The sequence below is a fragment of the Anolis sagrei genome, chromosome 2 (genome assembly GCF_037176765.1).
Source record: "Anolis sagrei isolate rAnoSag1 chromosome 2, rAnoSag1.mat, whole genome shotgun sequence".
In the NCBI taxonomy this organism is placed as follows: Eukaryota; Metazoa; Chordata; class Lepidosauria; order Squamata; family Dactyloidae; genus Anolis; species Anolis sagrei.
In genome coordinates this window covers 38,667,415-38,691,815 of record NC_090022.1, presented here as the reverse complement: position 1 = coordinate 38,691,815, position 24,401 = coordinate 38,667,415, and the positions used below count along the sequence as shown (strand labels likewise).

Below are 24,401 nucleotides of genomic sequence, written 5' to 3'. Positions count from 1 at the left end.
GAGGCCAGTATGTGTGGCAGGATGGGACAATGGATCATTTACATATAAGGTGGCTTATTGCATGCATATTGCAAGACCTCAGAAACAGGTCATGTATTTCAGACCCAGAATCTGACACAATTTCAGCTGTGCTTTTTGAATATAAACAGAAACCTTTGCTTTTCAGACAGCCCTTCAAAAATATTATACACCCTTTAAATCATTTCTAAAAATATACTAATTCTCAAATTATTTTACAGATCTCCAAGGAAAAGCATTTTGATTTGGCACTACTGGTCACATGCTTTTTTTGACTCCCTCCTTTGCCCCTTACACATAATTGCGGCAGGATGAATTGCAAGGAGACATCTTTGGTCAGGACCGTTCTTTGCATCACAAAGTTTTGTCGAGTGTCCAAGTTGGTAACACTTCCAGTAGGAAGAATATTTTTAAAAAATCATTTTAGCACGAACTTGGCTGATTCTGGCTGAGAGTCAAATCTGGCACTCCACAGCAGAAGAGAGGAAAAAGAAAGGAGTGCCTTGCTCATCTTTCAGTGTTGTCAGTGCAAGGGAATGCTGGACATTACACAACTCTGGAGTCTGCAGGAAGGATTGAACAATAGCTTTTGAACATCATTATCTTCACCTCCTTTGCTTGGAATATACCGGGAACCTTATGGCAATGGGTGAACTAGCTCGACTCTGAGAAGATGAAAATCAATTAGAAGAAGACAGGATAACCTAGTATTCCCCCTCTAACAATCTGTGGAAGTAAGCTACAACAAGCAATCCACTTTAATACTCAGCAGGCTCATGAACACATAATACTCCCAGGTACTGTAATCTTCAATATTTTTTGCAGGGAATGATTCTGGGCTCGATTGTTCTCATTGGCAAAGAGTTAGATGGCTGTGGGTTGCAGTAAGGGAAATTTTAAATACACCATTGCTGAACTCCTCTTTATTGTTTGTGATCACTTTTATAGTTTGCTTTGTTGCTATTTAGAATAGATTGGATAGATTTGGACCTACATATTATCCAAGCGCAGCATACCTATGTGATACAATTTCCACATAAGCATCATTAATCCATCTTCAACATAAAATTGATCGCTGTGCCATCAAAGAACACATGTAATATTAATAAAGCAGCATGAAAAGGCATATTAGTCTAACGTAAAAGATTTTCCAGCATATATGAGCTTTAAAAATAGGATGGATGCTCATTACTTAGCATGACATAAACAGCTCATTATGTAGTTAGTGATAATGGGTACAGTTCATCCAAAGTAAAGCACTTTGGGCTGTAATCCTGCCTTCACTTACTTAAGAGTAAATAACTCATTATAATGGAACTTTCTTCTGCAATCCTAAACAATTATTCCTGTGGAGGATACTAAAGGCACTTATTACTACACTGCATGCTACAAAAATTACAATAGATAATATTAAATATTATTTATACGTTTATTGTATTTATTAAATGGTTCATCAAACTAGTTTTCTACATGTTGTGCAAGAATTTAAAAAACACACAACAACCAAAGTTATAAAATAGTGCAGGTTTAAACTCAGTAAAACATACCAGTAGAAAATATCAAGCTTTAAAAAAGTCATCAAGAACTAAAGCTTAGATTAAAATAATAGCTCTAACATAACTAAAATGTTCTAAATGCCTCGGAGAAGGAAATCATGTCCTTAACTTCCTTATTGAAATAATTGTGATATAGAAATGTTTTAAATTTACATAGTGTTTCTCCTTAAAAATCATTTTTCCTCGAAAACCTTCCATTTGCTGATGTTTCCTTACTTTCTGCCACCATAGATGTCAGAAGCAGAGACTGATAAACAAAAAATTAGAACAACACAGAGTTTTGAAAATGATCAGCAAAATACTTCAACACTGTTGAAAGAAGGTGAGTACAATGTTTTACTACTGAAATAAGTATTTATTTCTAAATATCTTAGAAATATAAGATCATCACTTTATAGGAATTGTAAGTACTTCTTGCTTATTCTTGAAATACTCAGAATCCAATCAGTTTTTTTTCTGATTTAAAATTAGAAACGTTTAAAGTATTATTATTATTATTAACTTTATTTATACCCTCCTTTCTCCCTGTGGGAACTCAAAGCAGCAAACAATCCCATATTTAGATCATAGTTTTAAAAGTGCAATACAAAAATTGAAAAGCAATTAAATAATACAGTGTGGATTAAGGTAAAAACAGAGTAAAATATACAGTAATAAACACACTTAAAATAGCCTTCAAAACTCACAATCCCCACCCACACTTCCCCAGCAGCCTGACCCTTATTATTCTTCCCCAAATGCCTAATAGCACATAAATAACTTTACAGTGTTCCCTCACTTACCATGGACTCACTGTTTCGCGGTTTTTAAACTCTCTCTCTCTCTCTCTCTCTCTCTCTCTCTATATATATATATATATATATACACGCAGCGAGGGAACACTGTATTGAGGAGGGAAGAAGCCACCCCCTTGCCCTCTATACCTCCCTCTTCCACCTCGCCATTGCCGCCTGGGCCTCTTGCTGTTGCTAGGTAGCAAGAAGCCCCGGTGGTGACGAGGAAGAGGAAGGTAAAAAGGGTGAGGGGGCTCTTCTTCCCTCCTCGCCCTCTTTACCTTCCTCTTCCTCCTCCTCACTGCTGCTGGGGCCCCGCGAAACCTCCTCTGCTACCTCAATCACAGGACCAAGTGGCAGCAAGAGGCCCAGGTGGCAATGAGGAGGAGGAAGAGAAAGGGAAACCGGGCAAGGAGGGAAGGTGAGGGGGCATCCCTACTTTGCAGTTTTTCCCTTATCATGGGTGGTCCTAGAATGTAACCTCTGTGATAAGTGAGGGAACACTGTACCCTTGCAGAAGGCCAACAGGGATGGGGCCATCCTGGTCTCTCTTGAAAGAGAGTTCCACAGTTTGGAAGCAACTGCTGGAAAGGCTCTCTGCCGTATTCCCACCAAATGTACTAGAGTGGGTCATGGGAGAGGCCCTCCCCAGTAGAACATAGCTGTCTCCCAGGTTCACAGCAAGTAATATGCTCCTTCAGATAACCTGTACTAGAAACTTATAGGGCTTTTTAAGTCTAAACCAGCACTTTGAATTGTGTCTGGAAATGTGTTGGTAGCCAGAGGAATTGTACACTCCCTGTAGCCAGCCACAGTTAGCAGTCTGGCCGCTGCTCTTTGGATCAACTGAAGTTTCTGAGCACTTTTCAAAATCAGCCCCATGTAGAGCGCATTACAGTAGTCCAACTGGGATGTAACAAAGGCATGAACCACCTTGGCCAGATCTGACTTCTCCAGGAATGGGTGCAGTTGGTGTACTAACTTTAACTGTGCAAAAGCACTCTTGGCCACTGCTGATACCTGGGCCTCTGGATTTATAGCTGAATCCAGGAATATCCCCAAACCATGAACCAACATTTTTAAAAATGTTGATCCATCTAACACAGGCTGACTCCCTATTCCCAGATCTGTGTTATGACTGACCAGAGGCACCTCTGTATTATCGGGATTAAGTTTCCATTTGTTTGCTCTCATCCAGTACATTAGGCCTTGTTTCTGAGACTTGTTATATATAATTAGCCAAAGGTATTTCCAATTCACCCAAATAAAAATTTGAAGAGCCCAAAGAATATAATGGTCACACTAAAATGGCACGACCCATACAAGATTATGCCATGCAGATGAGAGTAATTTATGGGTGTATTGAAATTAAAATTTTCAGAAGATGGTAAAAATTCTGCAGGCATGTAATTATGTAATTCAGTCTGTTGCAGCACAAATTAATTTGAAAATATTAGAAGCTAGTAAAAGGAAGGCATGTCTTGACATTAGACATATGAGATGTTTCAACACATCTTCCATCTCATATGATGACTGATGTATGGTAATAACAATACATCATGTGTTAGTTTTTAACCTGTGGCAGCTTAAAAACTAACACATCGCATTGTAGTCTGAGAGAATGACATGATAATGTTTTTGCTAGCAACCGTGGAAGTATACTAAGGTGTTATGAGGATGCAGCATCATACACCAAGTTACATAAATAGCTATATTGACATGAGTTCTATAAATGTGTTCTTTAAATATATATGAGTTGGGGAGCTCCCTAGTTCCACCCTTTCACTTACAGTTTTATCATTCCCTTACTTGCAAATGGCAGTTGGCTCAAAATAGAGGTCCTTTGCTATCAGTAGGTACTTTCTACATAGGTCAGAGCCCTGGGAAAGCAGGATTCCAAATTGACTGGAAAGTATCCATAAATTTCTATTGGTTGAGTAACTATGCCTTCATTATACAATTCAGAGAAAATTCAACACAGTGGCTCCTTTTTTCCAGCAGTATCTCCATGTCATGTATAACATGTATTTCTAGATTCTAAATAGACAATATCAAATACAATTTATATTAATTGCATTTTGAATCACTTGTACATGTGAAGGTAGGGATAGGACTGCAAGATTTGGGGCTCTGGTTGATGTACAGAGTGGCTATAAGGCAGATGGGCAAAATTTCCCACCTCCATATTTTGCTAATAATCTTTAACTTTATATTTTTCCCCTTTTGACATAAATTTTAAAAAATCCTTTTTGGGTCTCTCAGCAAAAGAGTGAGCTGCATAGTAGAACCTGATCCTGTTGGCTAAGAAAGCTAGCAAGCTGTATTTTCCTTTGGCATCCAGTTTTAAAGGAAAGTTATTTTTATTCATGGTTTTTTATTGATTATTTGTGTCTTATAAAAGAAACAACCACATAGTGGAAGAAATATGCTGAGGAGATGTCAGAGAGTATCTCTCTTTATTTAGTGCCAAACATACTGAGACCTTTGCAAAATAATACGTTATGTACTTCTAGCACAATTGTTGTGTGCACTAGTAAGAGGCTGTGATTTCCATAATGTATCCATTAAGTGTTTATTGGCTAAAAATGTCACAGCCTTCTTAATTTGCAGTGGAAAAGCTGACCTAAACACTAGAGATATTAACTGGGGATATTTGAGGATGTCATTTGATATTTGATTCCATTACTGTCAAACCATGGAAGGACAGGATAGGACCAACCACAGATGTAGAACAAATTCCGGACAAGGTTAAGCCCCTTGAAGTCCCATTGATTTCAAATGGTGGGAGTTGATCAAAAGCTACTTTTGCTAGAAGGGAATATTTGAACTGAGAGAAATGATGGGGATTTCTGTATTTATAATTCAGTTTGTCAGTTAACAAAACAAATATTAAATGAAGGAGGGAAAGATTCAGCAGGGTCTATGTGTGAATGTTATTCATGCAGTCTTCCAGAGATAAGCAACATGGGGCTCTTTCACACTGTACCATTATAGTGCTATGTTACCACTTTAACGGTCATGATACCATCCTATGGAACCCTGGGTCTGGCAATTTAGGGATATTTAGAAGTCTCAGAGTTCTCCAGTGCTCCCAGACTACCATAGTCAATGTGTAAGTTGAGGCCAGGTTATAGGGCTAAAAATACCAATTTTATATCACCTGTGGATACGTTGAGGGCTATTCTACAGATGTGTGGAAAGAAAATGCCCATAAATCATGTACTGCAAGAGTTTGACTTCCCCAATTCTTCTAAAATTTGATAGCTTTAGTATACTCAGGAACTGAAGTTTTCTCTTTTGTAGTAAGTCTATACTATTCTCTAATTTCAATTTTATTCCAATTCACTAGTGTTGCCTCAAAGGGGAGGGGGGCAGAGGTAGTGCCATAAGTAGTTATGAGGAGGAGAGAGAACATGGACCAAGGGTTCTTTTAGGTTCTTCCAAGAGTATGTGTTTTGAAACCTACTCTTTTTGGATTGTATGTATTTTCACTGGAGTCTCTTACTGTTATGACCTTTGCCACTTGGTTCAGAGAAAGAGGTTGTCCTTTTTTGTAAGAATTAAGATACAGTACTTACATTGACCCATGGATAAGTCTATGCAGATTTTTAAAATTGATTTTCACCCTAACTCTAACCCTAAATTTATACAGTATATATAGGATACCAGTTTTAGGATCTCTTCTAGCAGTGGCTGGTCATTTGTGTAAATGTGGAATATTGATGGAGCAAGCATGTTCCCCTGAGGCAGGCCATTCTTCTGTTTCCGCCATCTGCTTATTTGGCCCTGGAACTCAACAAAAAGCTCCTGTTTTGTAGCAGGTTTCCTATGAGGCGATAGGTGGTAGTCCTTTGTGATATTATACATTTTTCTCAGGAGGAAAAATGTATAACCACTACAGCCACTGCCAGAAGGGACAGAGAGTTTCATCTATGCTGATTATCATGCCATCACTGCTCAAGCAGGGAGCTTTGAGATGCTTGAACAGAACCTCTCTGAAGCTCTAGGTGCTCTTACTGCCTATTACAGGGAAAACCAGCTGATCCCTAATCCATCTAAAACACAGACATGTGTTTTTCACCTTAAGAACAGACAAGCATCCTGAGCTCTGAGGATTACCTGGGAAAGAATCCCACAGGAGCATTGCAGCACACCCAAAAATCTGGGAGTCATTCTGGACCATGCCCTGACCTACAAGAAGCACTGTCTGAATATCAAGCAAAAAGTGGGTGCTGGAAATATCATATGAAAGCTGACTGGCACAACCTGGGGATCACAACCAGATAGAGTGAAGACATCTGCCCTTGTGCTATGCTACTCCGTTTCTGAGTATGCATGCCCAGTGTGGAACCCATCTCACCACTCTAAAACGGTAGATGTGGCTCTTAATGAAACATGCCACATTATCACGGGGTGTCTGCGCCCTACACCACTGGAGAAATTACACTGTTTAGCCGGTATTGCACCACCTGACATCTGCCGGGAAGTAGCAACCAATAGTGAAAGGACCAAGGCAGTGACATCTCCAGTTCATCTCCTGTTTGGATATCAGCCAGTACGTCAACGACTTAAATCAAGAAATAGCTTTCCAAGATCTACAGAGACACTTGCTAGAACACCTCAGCAAGCGTCTGTTCCTGACACGATAAATAAATAAATAAATAAATAAATAGTTTTAGGATTCCATAGGCTACAACCATGCCAGTTAAAATGGAACAGTGTAGTGTGAAAAGAACCTATTTGACAACAGCTTTCATAATCCCATACCATTTGCCATGATGGCACAAATGCATTACATCTGTAAGCCAATAATCCATAGAAGATACCACAGTGCCAAGTGCTGAGGTATTCTGTTTATGGCCCTGTCTGGTGAAGAAATAATTTCCCCTCCATTTTCTTTAAGTATGTATTTTTGCTCAAAATATGCCTTCTAAAATATGCCTTTGTAGATTTTCTTTGGGCCAAGGAGTGTGATCAGAACATCTGGGAAGTATAAAAGCTGGTGAATGACATTTTCATCTTAACATTAGTTCAAGAGTTGTAGTCGGAGCAGTTCATATTAGGATTTTCTGAGACTTACGATTTCATCAGATAGGGTTTTTTTCCTGTCCTAGGGCGCTGTTGGCACACTGCTGAGATGGAGTCCACTGGAGCACACCACAGGGCTACTTCCATTGGGGCTTTGTTGGGCTCCATCCCAGCAACATGCCGACAGCATGTTAAGAGGGAGCCCTGAGGAGATGGACAACTACCTGTCTCCTCATTGAAGGAGGTGGAAGGAAGCTAGAGACATTGTGGGATGGCATCCCATTACCAACCATAGTAAGGGAACTAAGCTGTGTGTTGTCCCACGGTTTCCTGTACTATACCCCTGCTTCTGGACCTCCATGTGATGAGGTCCTTTGTCCCTTGGTATAACGTAAAATCTATTCCAGAAATATATTTTCCTTGGGGGAGGAACAAATGGAGGTTTTTGTTCCAACACTGAGAGCAAGTGTATGATCTTCTGTATGGAGAAAAATCATAGTATGGGAGAGGTTTAAAGTCCACTATTCCCATATTAGTGCCTCCCACTGTACCCATTTATTTTTGAATGTTTTGTTAGCATTCATAGCATAAATGATATCTTATTTTATAATAGCCTAAATACATTTGTAGAAAGACCTTTCAGGGACTGCTAGCTATTATAAACAAAATTTTAATTCTGGAGACTAAGTTTGTTAAAGCAGACTATTTGTTAGGTTTAAGAAACATTATTGTCCTGTCTGGTTTACAGGCTGGAATATTTCCTGGGAAACCACAAAAATGAGAGTTTACAATTGATAGAAGGAAAAGAAATGCTGCTTACCTCATTTTTACAATTATGTTTTGAAATGTAAAGATTTTTGGTCAGTGTGGGATATAGGCCTCTTATTGAAGAGCACTCTGTCAATCAACAGTATTTACTAATTCAGTTTGATTATTTCTAGAATGCTCATATTGGTTTAAAGCAACTGTCCATGATTCTGTGTTCCTGAGGTTGTTAAGAACCGAAGGTGTCAGTATTTTTAGTTCTGATAAAGGCCTGGAAACCTAAAAAGATAAGAAATAATTTTATTCATCAGCCTGGTGCTGTGGAAACATCAATCATAGATTTTTGTACTAAAATAGTACAAAATGGAGTAACAGCAACCATGGACAGTGATGTTGCATTGCATTTTTAATGTTTTTGAGTACGTTGTATTTGCTCAAAATCCTAGGTTAGAATATAATTAATAAAGCTTTAAAATGGTGAATACTTCTATTTCTAATAAATATTTTAGATTTTCCTGAAAATTATTATTAGAGAATTTGCATAATGCTGATCTATAAGAAAAGTTTCCAGTTTCTTCTAAGATTTAGGACACCTTTGTCCTATACACAAACTTTTTTTAGGAATGGGCAAGATATATTTCTTATCTATTTGAGAATAACTCACTTTTATGTTAAAGATAACATAAAAGGGGATAGATTTCAGTTTGAGATTATTACTGAGACAGTTACTTCTTTATGGGGCCATCAGATAAAATGTTTAAAATACTAGTTGTATAACCTTAGGTGACTCCACTCCGCTTATAGGAACAAGAAAAATGTGGCTGAAAAGTAATGATGCCAATCCCAAAGGGCTAAAATCCTAGGAAGATGCCTTGTCAGCTCCAGGCCTATGATCCAGTGAATTAATCAATGCAACCCTTCTTTTAAGTTGTAAAAGAGCAGATTTAAAGACTTCTTTCAGTGGGCACCGAGTCTATCAAACATAGTATACTTCCAGCTTGCTGCTATTAATTGCAGTTTTATAAGCTGAGTGGCTCTTGAACTCTGCAGTGCAATCTCCTGAGAAAGACAAAGATTTTAAATGTGCTCAGGAATCAGAGAAAACAACGTTACAGTAACTAGGAAGATGTTGGAAATACTTCTATTACTATTCATCAGTAGGGCAGTTTGATGTCCATCCGAATAAATATGATATTAGGGAAGCTAGTTGCTCCTAAAGGTTTGCAGTTCATTTTCACACTTACTCTTATTCATGCTCTTTGGAAATGGGGAGATATAGTAAAACCATCCTTACAATGATAAGTTTACCTTGGCCTCAGCAAAATGTATGAGCAGTACTTTCAGCCCAAGTATGGTCAAAATATAGGATTTGCTATTATCCACAGCTTAAGTATCCGCAGAGAGCTTTAGAGCTCATCCCCTGCAGATGCAGAGGTTGTACTTTATTTATTTTTCCTACAATTATTTCCTATTTTCCCTTCAATTAATTCAAGGTGAGATACATGGGCCTTTGTATTTCATCTATACAACAATCCCATGACATAGTTCAAGGCTAAGAGAGAGAGAGAAACTGCCTTAAAGAACCCCCAGTGAGTTGCATGATTCACTGCTGACTAGAAGAAATATAATATATTGCATTTTCCATAAATGCTTTGCACTTCAAGACAATTTCATTATGATAGTCCAATAGCCATAACAAATGAAAACACACTACAATATACTATTTGAGGAAAATTCATTTAAAATGAATCGAAATATGAAATTTGAAATAATTTTCAAAGCCCTGCCTGATCCAACTCCCTCACCACCTAATATTTCAGACTTAATTCCTTTTCACCAATCTGGCTTGGATTTGTGATTTAGTAATGTGAGACTTCTCACTCAAGCAAGACTTGGCTAGACTTTGCCCTTTTTAACTTGCTACTCCATTGCTTGGAAGCTCAGTTGAAAATCTTGAGGAGTTCTGGTTTAACATCTGGTTTTATCATCATGTATATTTTGATATTTCCTATTTTTTCCTTTTAAATAAATAAACTGGTTAGGTCTCTTCATAAATGTAGGTTAGAGGGCTAAAATAAGCAAATGGAAGGATGTTTTCAGAAAGAAAGTGTTGTGAATTTCATTACTGGAATGTAGTTCTTCCCTACCTTGGGGTGAGTCCATTTCCCACATCCTGCTTTATATCCTAACTAGTTCAAGAGGAACTCTGTGGAGATTTTTAGTTTGGATATAACTTGATTCAGGAAGATGAGAGAGAAAAGTTTCCTTTCATTATTGTACTTCCATTGCTAATTCAAATGCAATATTTAGAAAAGTCATCATGGAACCATAACAACGTAGTGAGATGTTTTAGTGGAAAACTAGCAAGGAAATTTTTGTAATGGACTTTTCATCCATCCATATACTATACATGTGATGCAGTATCATATAATAGGGACTAACTTACTTTAAAGCCTGTGTTCCAGAGCTTTATTTGACTCAGCTCCATAACTCAGTGAAGAGGCATTGAGCCTAAAGATAAACAGAGATATGGCTGGGGTGATCCTTTCTCTGAGAACAGACATCTTTTCCTTTTTTAAGTTTCAGGGCAGAAGGGAGAGACTACATACATCTTCCCAAAACTATGGCTGCTATCTCAATACTTTTGTTAGTATAGGGCAGAGCTTTCCAAACGTTGTGTCGTGCCACATTAATGTATCAGCAGCACTGTGTAGATGTATCATGCAAACCGAACAAGAAACCTTTGAGTCCATATAAAATTAGCAATAAATCATATATTTTAATTATATAAAAGAAAGAGTCTAATAAAATATGTTATGCCCCAATACATTTTGTTATTACTAATCAATATGTATGTGTCTGTATCTCTTAGAAGTGGTTGCTTTAACCTTTAGTTTGCTGGTAATATGAATTACTGAGTCATGAAATGATGCTTGTTTAAAAAGTGTGTTATTAACGTGAAACATTTGGAAAACTCTGGTCTAAGAAATTCCAACCTAGGACAACATTCCCTTGTTGCAGTTCTGGCCAGCGGAAATGCCACCTCCTTGTCAAAGAACTGGAAAAATCATCTGGAGCTAAGCAAGGAAGGGAGGTACAAATCCAGGAACCACCTGTTTTTGTGGCTGTTAGTCTTTAACATCTTTTCCCATCTTTTTCTTGCCAATGAAGCTACAGCTTTACTCGTAACAGCTTAGTTTTACTTCCATTCATCCAAACCTAAGCTGGGTCACATGTGAGAGGATCAGGTCATCCAGGGAAGACAAATTTTTGCAAATTTTCACAAATGGTTTTGTAGACACTGCAGTCTGTTTTCAGGCTCCAAATAAAAATGTTCCTCTATTGAACTTCTCCACCCATATTTTTTTTTAAAAAAATCTTCCATTGCTGACAATGCATCTTTGCACTAATTACTGTCACAAATTAAACTTCTTGCTTTGCTGGAAAATCCCTGCAAGCAGTTTGAATGGTGAAGGAAACACTTTATTGTGACATTGACGGAAGGATTCAGATGCCAAGTTTCTACTAGCTTTCAAAGATTACTTAGTGGAGACAGGAACACAATTTAGCAGTGTTGCAACATCTATAATTAAAAGGTAAATTTGTAACGTGGCTTCTTATATTATTTAATCATGAAATACACCGAGCTATAAATAATAAAGATGATATTAATCTCTTAGCATTAAAACAAAACAGCCTGAAATGAAACGCCAGGGAAGAGAGAGTGTCTCCTTTTTGTGTGTTATTTATCATATAACCAATAAGTAAATTTCTATTATTTTCTATACTATATTTTACATTTTGGGGGCTGAAATGTACAAAATACCTATAAATATATGAATATCATTCCCATAAAAATAGTGTTAAAAAGTAAGGAATTACTTACCTTCCTTCCCACAATTTGTACCAAAGTAGGATGTAAATCTGATCAGTCTCAAATGAAAATACTTCTGAATACCCACTAGAATTTCAAAGCATATTTTTTTCCCTGAAGGATCCACCATCTGGTTTAAAAAACCCAAGTGGACAGAGGTCCACACATCTCCACACATCTCCCCCAAGTCCACACATCTCCCCCAAAAACTTGTGCTTTCCTGGGGGCAGGGGGTGTAGATGCCCCGCTGGACCTTCTGGTCGGGCACCTGGACACCAAAGAAAACCCCTCAGAAAAGGCCTCAAAATTCAAAATTACTCACCTGGCCACCATTACCGTGCTGCTGGAGCTCTCCTGGCACATAGAAATGACATGCCAGCAGAAGGGGGGGGGGGGAATGAGGAGCGATTTTCATTATCACCCCCTTCTCCTGGCACATAATTTCTACATGTCAGGAGAGCTCCAGAAGCACAGTAATGGCAGCCGGGTGAGTAATTTTGAGGACTTTTCTGAGGGAGGGGGGGAGTTGGAAGCGGTTGGGTGCTGTCTTGGGGTTTCCAGGCTCCAGTATCCTGGAAATCCTGAGGCAGCTGTGTCTTTTCAGACGTCAAATTAATTTGAGACAAAGAGTTTTCCTGCTTTGTCCCAAATTAATTCACTTTTACCTGAGACGTTGTTTGGATGCCTCAGGTACAAGTGCATGAGCTCGCCATTTTGGGCACTGTGTGGATGTGCCCATAGATCCCATTGCTCACATCTCTCTCCTGCAGGAACTGAGCAATTAGCTCTCCTTTCTGCTTCCTATAATTTAACCAGTTTTATATCATAGGAATGCTTCACATCTTATCCCATTACTATTAAATTTATTCCAGGGTATCTGGTCTGTAACTTTAGCCCATGTCTTTTAGGCCCCTTCTACACTGCAATATAAAATCCAGATTATCTGCTTTGAACCAAATTATATGATAGTGTAAAATCCAGTTCAAAGCAGATAATATGAGTTATTTGCTATGATAATCTATATTCTATGGCAGTGTAGAAGGGGCCCTAGAAATCCAAGGGCACACTGTGTATGTGATTGCTCCTTTCATGTGTATTGATTCAGGTTCAGTATCCTTCATCCAAAATGCTTAGGACAAGAAGGGTTTGGGATTTCAGATTTTTTTGGAGTTAATGTGTTTGCATTTGCATAAATAATGAGATAACTTGGAGAAAAGACCTAAATCTAAACATGAAATTAACTTGAGTTTCATACCTTTTACACATAACCTGAAGGTATTTTATGCAACTTTTGTGTATAAATATTTGTGTACACTAAATCATCAGAAGGCAAAGCTGTCACTATCTTAGCCACCCATCTAGACAATTTGGATTTTTGGAATTCCAGATAAGGGATGTGCAACTTGTATTTTCAAAGAGATGCTAAAAATTGAGTGAAATCTGACTCACCTTTGCAGAAGCCATGCTGATTCTTTTTCAGTTGGGCTTGTCTTTCTGCATGTTTGAATTTCTATCCCTTTGCTTGGAATATTATTATTATTATTATTATTATTAACTTTATTTGTACCCCACGAGCATCTCCCGAAGGACTCGATGCGGCTTACACAGGCCGAAGCCATAAACACAATACAATACAGAACATAACAAATAATAATAACAAAGCAAATCAAAATTAAAAGCAAATCAAAATCAGAAATTAGCAAGACAGCAATAACAATACATCAAGACATAATTATAACTGGTTCGGCCGGCGAGAGGGGTACAAGGTAAAAGTGCTGATATGGTAGGAGGGGCGTAGGAATTAAAGTACGGTGTGCAGCAAATGTTAATTGTGCTAAAGTGCTATTAGGACTTGGGATGGGGATTCCTAATCCGGGAAGAATAGACATTAAACTCACTGTTTCAGAGTTCTGACGATATCCCTGGATTCGTCTTTTTAAATTTTATTTATTATTTACTAATAAATAATTTATTTACAGTATTTGTATATCGCCCTTCTCCACCCCGAAGGGGACTCAGGATGGTTCACAGTGTTGCCAACAATTCAATGGCACTGATTAAAAACATTAAACATTATTAAGCACATCACGTAAAAAAATCACATATCACACAGAGACATAGCCATCTAAAACTTCATTTCTCTGAAGTCGATCGTGCATTTCATCCACATCCCCCTAAATTCTGGATTCCTCCTTGTTTACTGAAACTCTTAAACAGAGGTGTAAATAATATTTTACACAGGATTTTATTTTGTTTATTTATTTCCTATATTTATACCCCGCCCTTCTAACCCCCCGGGGGGAGGGAGGGGAGAGACACTCAGGGTGGCCACATAGAATCACCATATGATGCCAGCATCATAAAACATTCAACAATACATTAAAAATATTAAAACAATAATTAAAACAATAGATTAAAACACACCTATTAAAATCAGAATCCAAGTTTTCATTGGCAAGGCATTTCCCTCTTTCCCCAATGACAAGGACCACTGTGGACTTCACATACACACACACACACACAAACAGAGAGAGAGAGAGAGAGAGAGAGAGAGAGAGAGAGAGAGAGATACTTAGTATGGTTACTATGTGTGGATTGAATGATTACTTGAGTTCCATTATTGGACTGGTACTTAGATACACTAAAAAACAAAGAGTAGCTCTAGGTAGCCAATGTAATGCATGACAACACTCTGGCTAATCCATGCCCATTTGACACAGCATAACCCAGGGATGTTTTTAAACTCGGCATAGGACTGTAGCCCTGACTTACTAAACTGTTTCTTCTGTGCCCTAACCAAAATCTTTTAAAATCCTCCATACCAGATAATAGTTAATGGTTTGCAGATGCATATAGCAATGCATCTGCAAACCAGGAGTGCAATTTTCCACCAGCTGCTCCAGCCATACCCTGGAAGGGACCTCTGGTAGCCCTGATGGGCACATTTCTAATAGCCATATCTTAGAATATGATTTTGTAAGAATAAATAAAATTTTATACTAAGCAGTGGTTTTACAGTATGACACAGCAGCATTACTTGCATTAGACCAATTTACCACTTATGATAGCAGTAATGGGACTAAAAGCCAATAAAAGTGGTCTGTTTCGTTCTGAGATTGGCTTTTATGACTTATTCTAAATATTATCAAGTGAATCAAAAGCTGTCATTATAGTGTCTAAAAAGCCTTCATACCTTGTAAGCAAACAGTGTGACTTTGACAAATAATCATTAATATGCCTGTGTGAAGCCAAAGCCAAGAAAAAGGAAGAAGGGGGAAAACCTGATATTTCACTTTACATAAGTCATTAAAATAATTTTAACCAGATTTAAAATGAAACAGTTTTATATGTAAAATGGCTTAATTTGTACCTTTCCAACCCATTGCATATAATACCCAGATGACTAAAATGTCTAGGTATGAGAGCAATGAGATGTTTAGTTTCTTATGCTATGAATATCCCCATCAGTGATGGAAAATGTTCTTTGCTGTTTTCTAAGGGCTCTTGTGGAGGGAAAATGGAGCACAAGCAATACTAATATAGGAAACTTCATACCTTGCAATCAGTAGTCGGAGTTTTTATTTCCATTTATTTATTCATTTGTGCTGGAATTCATTATGGAACAATATCTACACCATAGGTCAGAAATGACTTGAAGACAAAGCAACAACAAAGTGGATTTATGTCTGCAGTAAATACAATTGAACAGTTTTAAAACTTTCATATTCATCAAACGGCTGCCACAATGTTACTATGTAGGGGAGCCAGTGAAGACCATTGCCTAGGATGCTGATGAACATGTGCACATTGTAGGATCGACTGGGGGAGCCCCAATGCACAACAGTAGAACCCAGTATGCATCAAGGCAATCTTGCCGGGGTTCTGATATGCATTTTTGCAATTCACTAGGAAAGTCCTATAATGTCTCTGCTATGTAGCCAAGCATACAAGGGACCTCTTCACATTAACTCTTCCCTTGATTGGTTTCATTTTGCCAGCAATTGACGGTGAAACAGAAAGTTCACGGGACACTGTGCGAGATGCCATGCACTCTCCTTCCTTCCTTCCTGCATCATATTGGTGGAGTAAGGCCCATTGGTGTTGTGTTGCCGCATTGCTCTTTCCCCCCATGAGATGGAGAAAATGTGAAAAATGTGGGTAGCTCCATTGGAGCTACCTAAAAAGTACTTACTTCCTCGTCACTTTGAGGAGCAATTGGCCAGGCCTGGAGCGGAAAGTACAGGCCTGCCAAGTGTCATTTATTCACAGATTCACTTATTCACTTAGGGCTTCCTGTACAGGCTACACCATCTTCTCAGCACCCCTTTCATTCATCTCATTGAAAGTAATAGGATTCACTGTCACCCATGGTGTCACATATCCATTAGGGCTGCACAATTTGGCTGAATCATGATCCATTTTTGGTATCCAAATTTCAGCAGACCTGTGGATCTGTTTTCACGAGCCTCCCGAAAATGGCTAAACCATTTTTGGATCTGCAGCCAAAAACTGTGGGAATGGGGGGGGGGGGGGGCTTCCCAAGCTGGTAGTATTTGCTGGTACTATTCTTATTAATAATAATCTTTTGAAAGTATTTTCTTCTGGGCAAAACTTTAACAAAAGCCAAGCCTAATATTATTTTAAGTACCAGCAACATTTAATGAAATGTAATGTAATAACTAGAAGAAATGAAGAACTGGTAGTAGGTAGTGGTTTTTCTGGGATTGAGGCTTTGCTGTTTGCTGGAATTCTTATTAATAATTTTATAAAAGTATTTTCTGAAAGGGGAGGGAGGGAAAATACAAGAAGAGGAGAGAAGCTAAAGAGGGAGAGTCAAGGCTCAGAGCCACCCTAATATTTTTTAAAGAAAATGCACTCATTCACCCAAGAGATGCTCTTTTTATCAAGTCCCCAAATGTGCGGCCACTCACTCGCACTTTCCAACTCCCAGTCCCACTAAATAAAAAATCAAGAAAATAAAGGAAAATCAAATAAAAAATAGATTAAAAATAGAGTCACTGTTGCTAATGCTATTTTTTTTTTGGAGCCAAAATGTGAAGCCAAGCCAACTCAAAAGCTAAAGCTGCGAGCGGCTATGGGACTGAAGCACGATTGATCGGCTTCTCTCTAGAGCCAGGATGCAAGTGAAACATTGAAGTGTACACCCTGTTTATAGAGACCCAGCTTTGGTAAGACACATCGTGGCTATCTTCTAATCTGATTGGCTCAACAGACAGGGCTAATAGGGAAGAAGGCGGCAGCCTCTCCGCGAGGACGCGGCAGCCTCTCCATGCTCCACGGATCCCAAATAGAAACTGAATGTAGCCACAATCAGCAGCCACATGGTCTGTTTCGAATGAAAAAAGGATGGAGGTGGAGCCCTTGCCATTACAGGCATCTGAATAAGTCAAATCAACCAAACCAGATGTTGACCATTTAAAAAAAATCCATGCACAACCCCAGTATCCACACAAAATCTGGGACTATACCTCCCATAGATATCGGGTTCATACTGTATATGTAAAATTTCACAACATAGACTGCAACACAGAATTATAGCCTTGATTATTTTGGGATACAAATTGACTTATAAGTTAAAACAAAAACACATGGCTGGCCACCTCTCGGAGATGCTTTGAATCATTGGAAAGCAAAACTGGCACTGCTTTGATTATCTATTCTTGCTTGGCAGGGGGTTGGACTGGATGGCCCTTGTGGTCTCTATGGTTCTATGATTTTAGTATGTGGTGCAAACATTTTAAAAAGCTTTAATGAATCAATAAAATTTAAGCAATATCTATGTATATAGCCCTCCCCATGGTTATGCAGCCCAGAAGATGTCCAATTGCTAGAATTGTGCGCCAGAAAGCTTCTGATCAATGGTTGCAAGCAACAGAGATAATCACAAGGAAATCCACTCCTTCACTGATTATGACAAAGACTCAGTTACCACCACCCCTTATCTCTTTATCCTGGCAGAGTTTTGGCTCCTAACTCTGATTATTGGGCATCTTGAAAGTGCAATAACAAAACAAAAAATTGAGTTACAATGTTAGAAAGAGTCTGTCACTCAATCATTTGTTTTCCTACTTTCTAGATTGCCTTGCAAACTCTTCAGCTGTGTTTCTGATGTAATTCTATAGGGTTCAATACATTTTGATAATTGTGTATAAATGATAAAATGATAACAGCAAAAGTTATAGTTCTTGATTGCTGAGTGAAGCAGGAAATTATTGCCATCACAACATAAAATATAGAAATTACAGCTTGAAAAAAAGAAATCAAGACATATTTTGGATTATATCATTAAGAATACATATGACTTATTCCTTTCCTATTCTTCTGTACATCGCTTTCCACCGAATTCACCAGAAGTCCAAGTTTTGACACGAATAGAATACTTGTAATTTTGTTTCCATTTTCCATATTGACATTTTAAACCTGTGCACAATGTACTTTGTTAATGGGAAAATACCTGCCCCCACTAATACACCATGGTAATGGACTAGGAGACAGATACACTTGTTATTCACAGGACTGCTGTCAGCTAGTCCATTAAGGTATGAGAAAATCAGCATCTAAGGCATTTGGATTTTGGCAAGACAACATTTTTGGGTTTCTGATGGACAATATAGCCTGATTGTCCCCCTCCTCCAAATCAATTTGCTGACTTGATTCTGGCTCTATGTCCAAGATTGCTAGAGGATGTATTAACCTCAGTAACGATTGTCTGGAAAGTTCCCAACAGAAAACCTGAATTGAATTCTTCAGTTAAGCTGCTTGTAGCTCAGAACAAATAAGTACTCCTTCATTCTAAGGTTATGCTTTGACTTGAAAAGGATTTATTGAAGTTAAGAAATTGAAAAACCTTTGCTATAACCTATTGTAGTTACTGTGAATTATTGGGTTAATAAATACTATTTCCTGCAGTCTAATATCCTCCATTTTTTTTGGACTGCAACACCTATTATTTATTTTTTATTTATTTATTTACTTTACTTATATACTGCTGTTCTCAGCCCGAAGGCGACTCACGGTGGTTCACAACAATCAAGAGCAGCAAAATTCAATGCAACAGTATAAAAACAGTTAACACCTACATATTACACAATTAATAAACAACTACTACAATAACCATTCACTGTCGTCTCATCATCCGAAACATGATCCAGATACGTCGTCCATTGTTCCATTCCTATGTCCATTAACCAATCATTGCACCAATTACTCGAACGCCTGCTCACTTTTTTGCAGAATACCATTAGAGATGGTGCTAGTCTAATGTCCGTGGGAAGGGCGTTCCACAGATGAGGAGCCACCACCGAGAAGGCCCTATCTCTTGTCCCTGCTAGCCGTGCTTGAGAAGCAGGCGGGATCGAGAGCAGGGCCTCCCCGGAAGATCTCAAAGTCCTGGTGGGTTCATAGGCAGAGATGCGGTCAGATAGGTAGCTTGGGTCGGAACCGTTTAGGGTTTAAAGGCCAACACCAGCACTTTGAATTGAGCCCGGTAGCAAATCGGTAGCCAGTGGAGTTGGCGCAACAAGGGGGTTGTATGCTCCCTGCGCTCCGCTCCTGTTAAAATCATGGCCGCCGAACGTTGGACTAGTTGGAGCTTCCGAGCCGTCTTCAAAGGCAACCCCACGTATTAGTTGTGTTGTGTTGTGTTTTGAGGCCTTGGCCTATGTAAGCTGCATCGAGTCCTTCGGGAGATGCTAGCGGGGTACAAATAAAGTTAATAATAATAATAATAATAATAATAATAATAATAATAATAAGTGATTCTGTTAAGATGAATAAATGTTAATCCAGAACTTGTGAGATGGTGGACTCCATGGAATACAAGGTCAGATTTTATACTGTAAACAGTGACATGTAGTCCAAAATACATTGGAAACTATATGTACCCATTGTGGCTTGTGTCTTTTATAACTTTCCCTGCTACACTCAGAAATCTATTTTAGTATTGGGCATAAAACATATTCAGTTTCAATGTCACCAATCATCTCCTGAGGTCTGGGGCTGCTGTGAGAATAGTGATACCCATTGCTGTTGCTCAGTTCTCCTGAAAGTCAAGACATCTGATGATTAGTACTTTGGAAGGGCAGGATAGCAGCAATGACCCTCGCCAGTCATCACCCATGGTCCCTACAGTAACCAACTTCATGAGACCCTCCTCCTTCTTCCCAAGATATAAGCTGCAGTTTGAACATGCACATGACATTCACATGGCAGCCCAAGCTTTGGGAGTTAAGTGGGGCTATGATCTTTCATTCCCCCTTTCTCTCAAGGCATGGGGCTGCTGTGTACATGTGCAGTTGTGGCTCCAGGCTTTAAAAGAGGAGACCGCAGTTACAATTGCTTGTCCCCACATACTCTTGAGGCATGGGGCCACCATGTGAATGTGCACATGGCAGTACTTCACACATACACACACATATCTGCAGAGATATTCACAAATTACAACTCTTTTTCACATGTTTTCCACTTTTCTGGGGTTTCTTCACCCTTAACCCTCACAAATGTGGAGAGCTGACTGTAGTCATTTTAGTGTTTGATAAAGGACTATGGCAGGGAAGGCTCAAATTCCCACTCTACCACAGAAAACCACAGGGCCCAGCAAATCACTTTCTCACAGCCTCATACAAAAGCCACAGCAAATCTTTTCCAAATAAATCCTCCCAAGAAAGCTCTACAGTAGGGTTCCCAAGCGTTAGAACTGCACACACAAAGACAATTGTCAGTGACAGTCACCATTTAAATTTCCCATGGTGATGTAGAGAGACATATCATATAGATCAGGGGTCCTCAAACTTTTTAAACAGAGGGCCAGGTCACAGTCCCTCAAACTGTTCGAGGGCCGGATTATAATTTGAAAAATAATGAATGAATTCCTATGCACACTGCACATATCTTATTTGTAGTGCAAAACCACTTAAAACAATAAAATAATTAAAATGAAGAACAATTTTAACAAATATAAACTTATTAGTATTTCAATAGGAAGTGTGGGCCAGCTTTTGGCTGATGAGATAGGATTGTTGTTGTTGTTGTTGTTGTTGTGTGCTTTCAAGTCATTTCAGACTTAAGTTGACCCTGAACAAGGGCCAGGTAAATGACCTTGGCGGGCTGCATCTGGCCCCCGGGCCTTAGTTTGAGGACCCCTGATATAGATGATACAAGAAATGTAAATGATAGCATGTGGTTAGAGGTACAAGGCAAGCATCAATAGTGGTGGGACCTTCTGGGGTGGTATGACACAAAGGTGCTGTATGCTGATACAAGGAGTCAGGAATCAGTCTTAACAGAATTGTGGTGACCCCAGAAGGGTATGAAACCCTAAATGTATCAAGCCCCATATTCCTAGGAAAAAAGATACATGCAAATGTTTAAGAATAATAATAAACCCTATAAACTGAAATAAGGACAGATTTGTGCAATCATAAAAGATCATATATCTCTGCCATTTCTTTCCCTTTTTCATATGCACATAAAGTAGCTTTTCAAATAAATAATGGCTGCAAGTGAACAAGGAAGCAATTTGAAGTAAGTTCTCTCCTCCTCCCACCCTAGCATATACATATTCTCTCTTCCCCCACCACTTTCTCTCTCAAACAAATAGATCTTTTAAGTACTTTTAATAGTATCTCTTTAATATTGCCATCAAAATTCACCAGAGTTCAAGAGCAGAGCAAATTTACATCTGTTAAAATAATGGAATTGACATTGATATTACATCATAGCTGTTTTAAATATAATCATTCTTCATAACACCACATTTGGTGTCACTGCTCGCAAAGAAAGGGCTTGATCCTGCCTCCATCAAAGTCAACAGCAAATCTCCCCCCTTTCACTTCAGTGAGAAAGGGATTGAGCACTAAATAGAGGATTGCAGAACTGGCCTTGCATTGACTCTTTGGGCTTGACATTGTTCACTGATGCACTAAGGGATGTTAATTCCCTCCACTTCAAGAATTACTGGATAAATGTCCATGCTTTGTATTATTTAGCCATTGAATCAAGTGATCACAGCAGTCTGTCTTCTGTCCATAAGAACACATGAAGCCACATATATTACAGAGATTCTCGGGTGAGGAAAAGCTAATCTTTTGCTGTGCTTTGTGTTCTCAAGATTCAGAGTAGATTATTCTGTGGCTATTCAAGTACCTTTTTTTCTGGGCCAGCTCTTGTTTAGAAGTTGGCAGTCACCAGCTCAGGGGATGGTGAGCAATGACAGAAGCAGAGTGATGACAACAGATGGGATGGTGGCAGTGACCCCTCAGTGACCTGCTAGCAACTTACCTTGAGTTATCCAAAAACAAAATACTGTTATTCCAAGGGCGGGCACATATCTTGCTTTTAAAATCACAATTTGCTGCAGGTTTCTGACTTGATTGTGGAACTGGACCTGATAATCAGAGATTACTTTTATACTGAGGACTGCTTATTGTTGTTCTGTACCTTCACGTTGTTTCCAGCTTAAAATGCTTTCTTGGTAAGATTTGGTCAGAGGAAATTTGCCCAAGGTCACCCAGCAAGATTTCTCCTTATGTTTGTGTGACACTTCTACACACTGCAGCTGACTAACATTTCGTGACACACATTTTGGAAAGCTCTGCACTACAACATGAAAGTATCTCTGATGGTCCAGTTCCAAAATAAAGATCCATAAAGAAGGGAGAGCACTGAGCATTCGGACATCAGATTTGAGCAGGCACATAGACTGCCTGGTGTATAGATCTCAAAGTCATTATTCAATATTCTGCATTTCTGTTTAATTATAGCAATTTTTTCATATTCATAAAAATGGACATATGTATATGTGATGCATTTCTATGTCTTCCGCTGTACTATTTTTGACATTGCATCAGTTGCCATCTCATAGATTCACGATTCCTTGCATCTGTCCCTCTTCCAGATATTCCAAAGTATTTAATCCTGTCTTTAAAACATAGGAGGAATCATCACTTTAGAACTCTGTTCTTGTCTTGCCTAATGCAATTAAGTAATTATCAAAATTAGTCTCATTTTCATCATGTTGAGGGAGGAGGGGAAAGAAGGAAATGGGTGATCTCTTTAGATTTTTTTTTTAAAAAAACAGGCACCTTCAATGCTAAGCAACACTTCTGGAAATGTGTATCCCCATCTCTGAAATTGGGCTCCTTTTAATATGGAAAGAAATGCAGATAGTTGGCACTGATGAGTTGAGATTACCAATTTCCTACATTAAGTTTTAAGTTTCTTTCCATTCCTATAGCAGGAACACCTGGTGTCTTGCTTATTTAGGAAACCATTTAGCTTGGATGGTGGAAAAAATGTCTGAGGAGCTAAAAGGGAGGTGGAATTATGGCGTCTGAATTACAGATGTGAAATACCTTATTCTACATGGGCTATTTCACTTTTTCATGCAGCATTATTTGGTAGAATCATCAGATAGACATGTTAGTCTTTCTCTATGGCTTTAACTATAATGTACATGCTAGTCACAAAAACAGCAGTGCTTTAATTCATGGAATGTGCCATGGATTTAAAACAAGAACATTTATTTATACAGATATTATTTGTAAGAAACACAGAAATTTCAGAGATGAAAACCAGGACGTGTGTGGCCAAGCAAAATAACAAAGCAGCATGCTAATGAAGAGGAATAAATAAGTTTGGAGAGGCCCTGGGCACTTCCAGATATACATTAAGCAAGCTTTGAGGCAGGTTTAAGAAACCTGCTCCAAAGCAGGTATAAATTCATACACCCAAGGGAAAAAAAACCAGCTTTGCTCATTGGCTGTCTGCATGCTGGGATTGCGTGTGGCCACCCAACAATCCCCCTCCCCCAAAGGCTTCAAAATAAAGAGAACTTACCGGACTGCCATTAGGCCTTGTGCATCAATGTACCAATGATGCACGAGGAGCTGGGGGGGGGGGGTGGGAGGGCAGGAGTAAAACTCCCTCTTCACTTCTCTGCATTCATGGGACCCAAAGAAGCGAATTGGGCTGTGCAGTCAGACTCTTGGGATTGCGGAAGCAGTCCCAGGAGTCTGTCCCCACAGAAACCATAGCCCATTAGAACCAGGCCTTTCAGAAAGGCCCAGATCTAATGGGCTATCTAATTAATTCTGGACAAAGTGGAATTTCCTGCTTTGTCTTGAATTAATTGGCTTTTACAGGAGGCATCGCTTGGATCCCTCTGGTAAAAACATGAAAGTTCATGCATTTTGGGCCCTGTCTGGATGGTCCTTCTGTAGTTTCCTTTTGCCTGAGCCTATTGGGAACTGCAGCAGTTTGCTGTCTCTTCTTCTGTCCTCCCTGGTGAATTGAGTGTAAACTACTTTTATACTTTGAAGTCAGCTGAAAACAAGGGTAAAGGTAGGAAGATGAGAGAAATGGGGACAT

General features: G+C 38.9%; 1 protein-coding gene across 1 annotated transcript in view; it reads left to right on the top strand.

Annotated features, from left to right (window-relative positions):
* The first annotated feature begins 349 nt into the window (after positions 1-349).
* The window catches only part of MDFIC2 (MyoD family inhibitor domain containing 2), a 57,054-nt gene continuing 33,002 nt past the window's right edge, over positions 350-24,401 (top strand). The window contains exons 1-2 of the mRNA XM_060761011.2: positions 350-815; positions 1,806-1,896. Of these exons, the coding sequence (XP_060616994.1) occupies positions 1,806-1,896 (91 nt within the window). The 5' untranslated portion in view covers positions 350-815. The remainder of the gene's footprint in view (positions 816-1,805; positions 1,897-24,401) is intronic.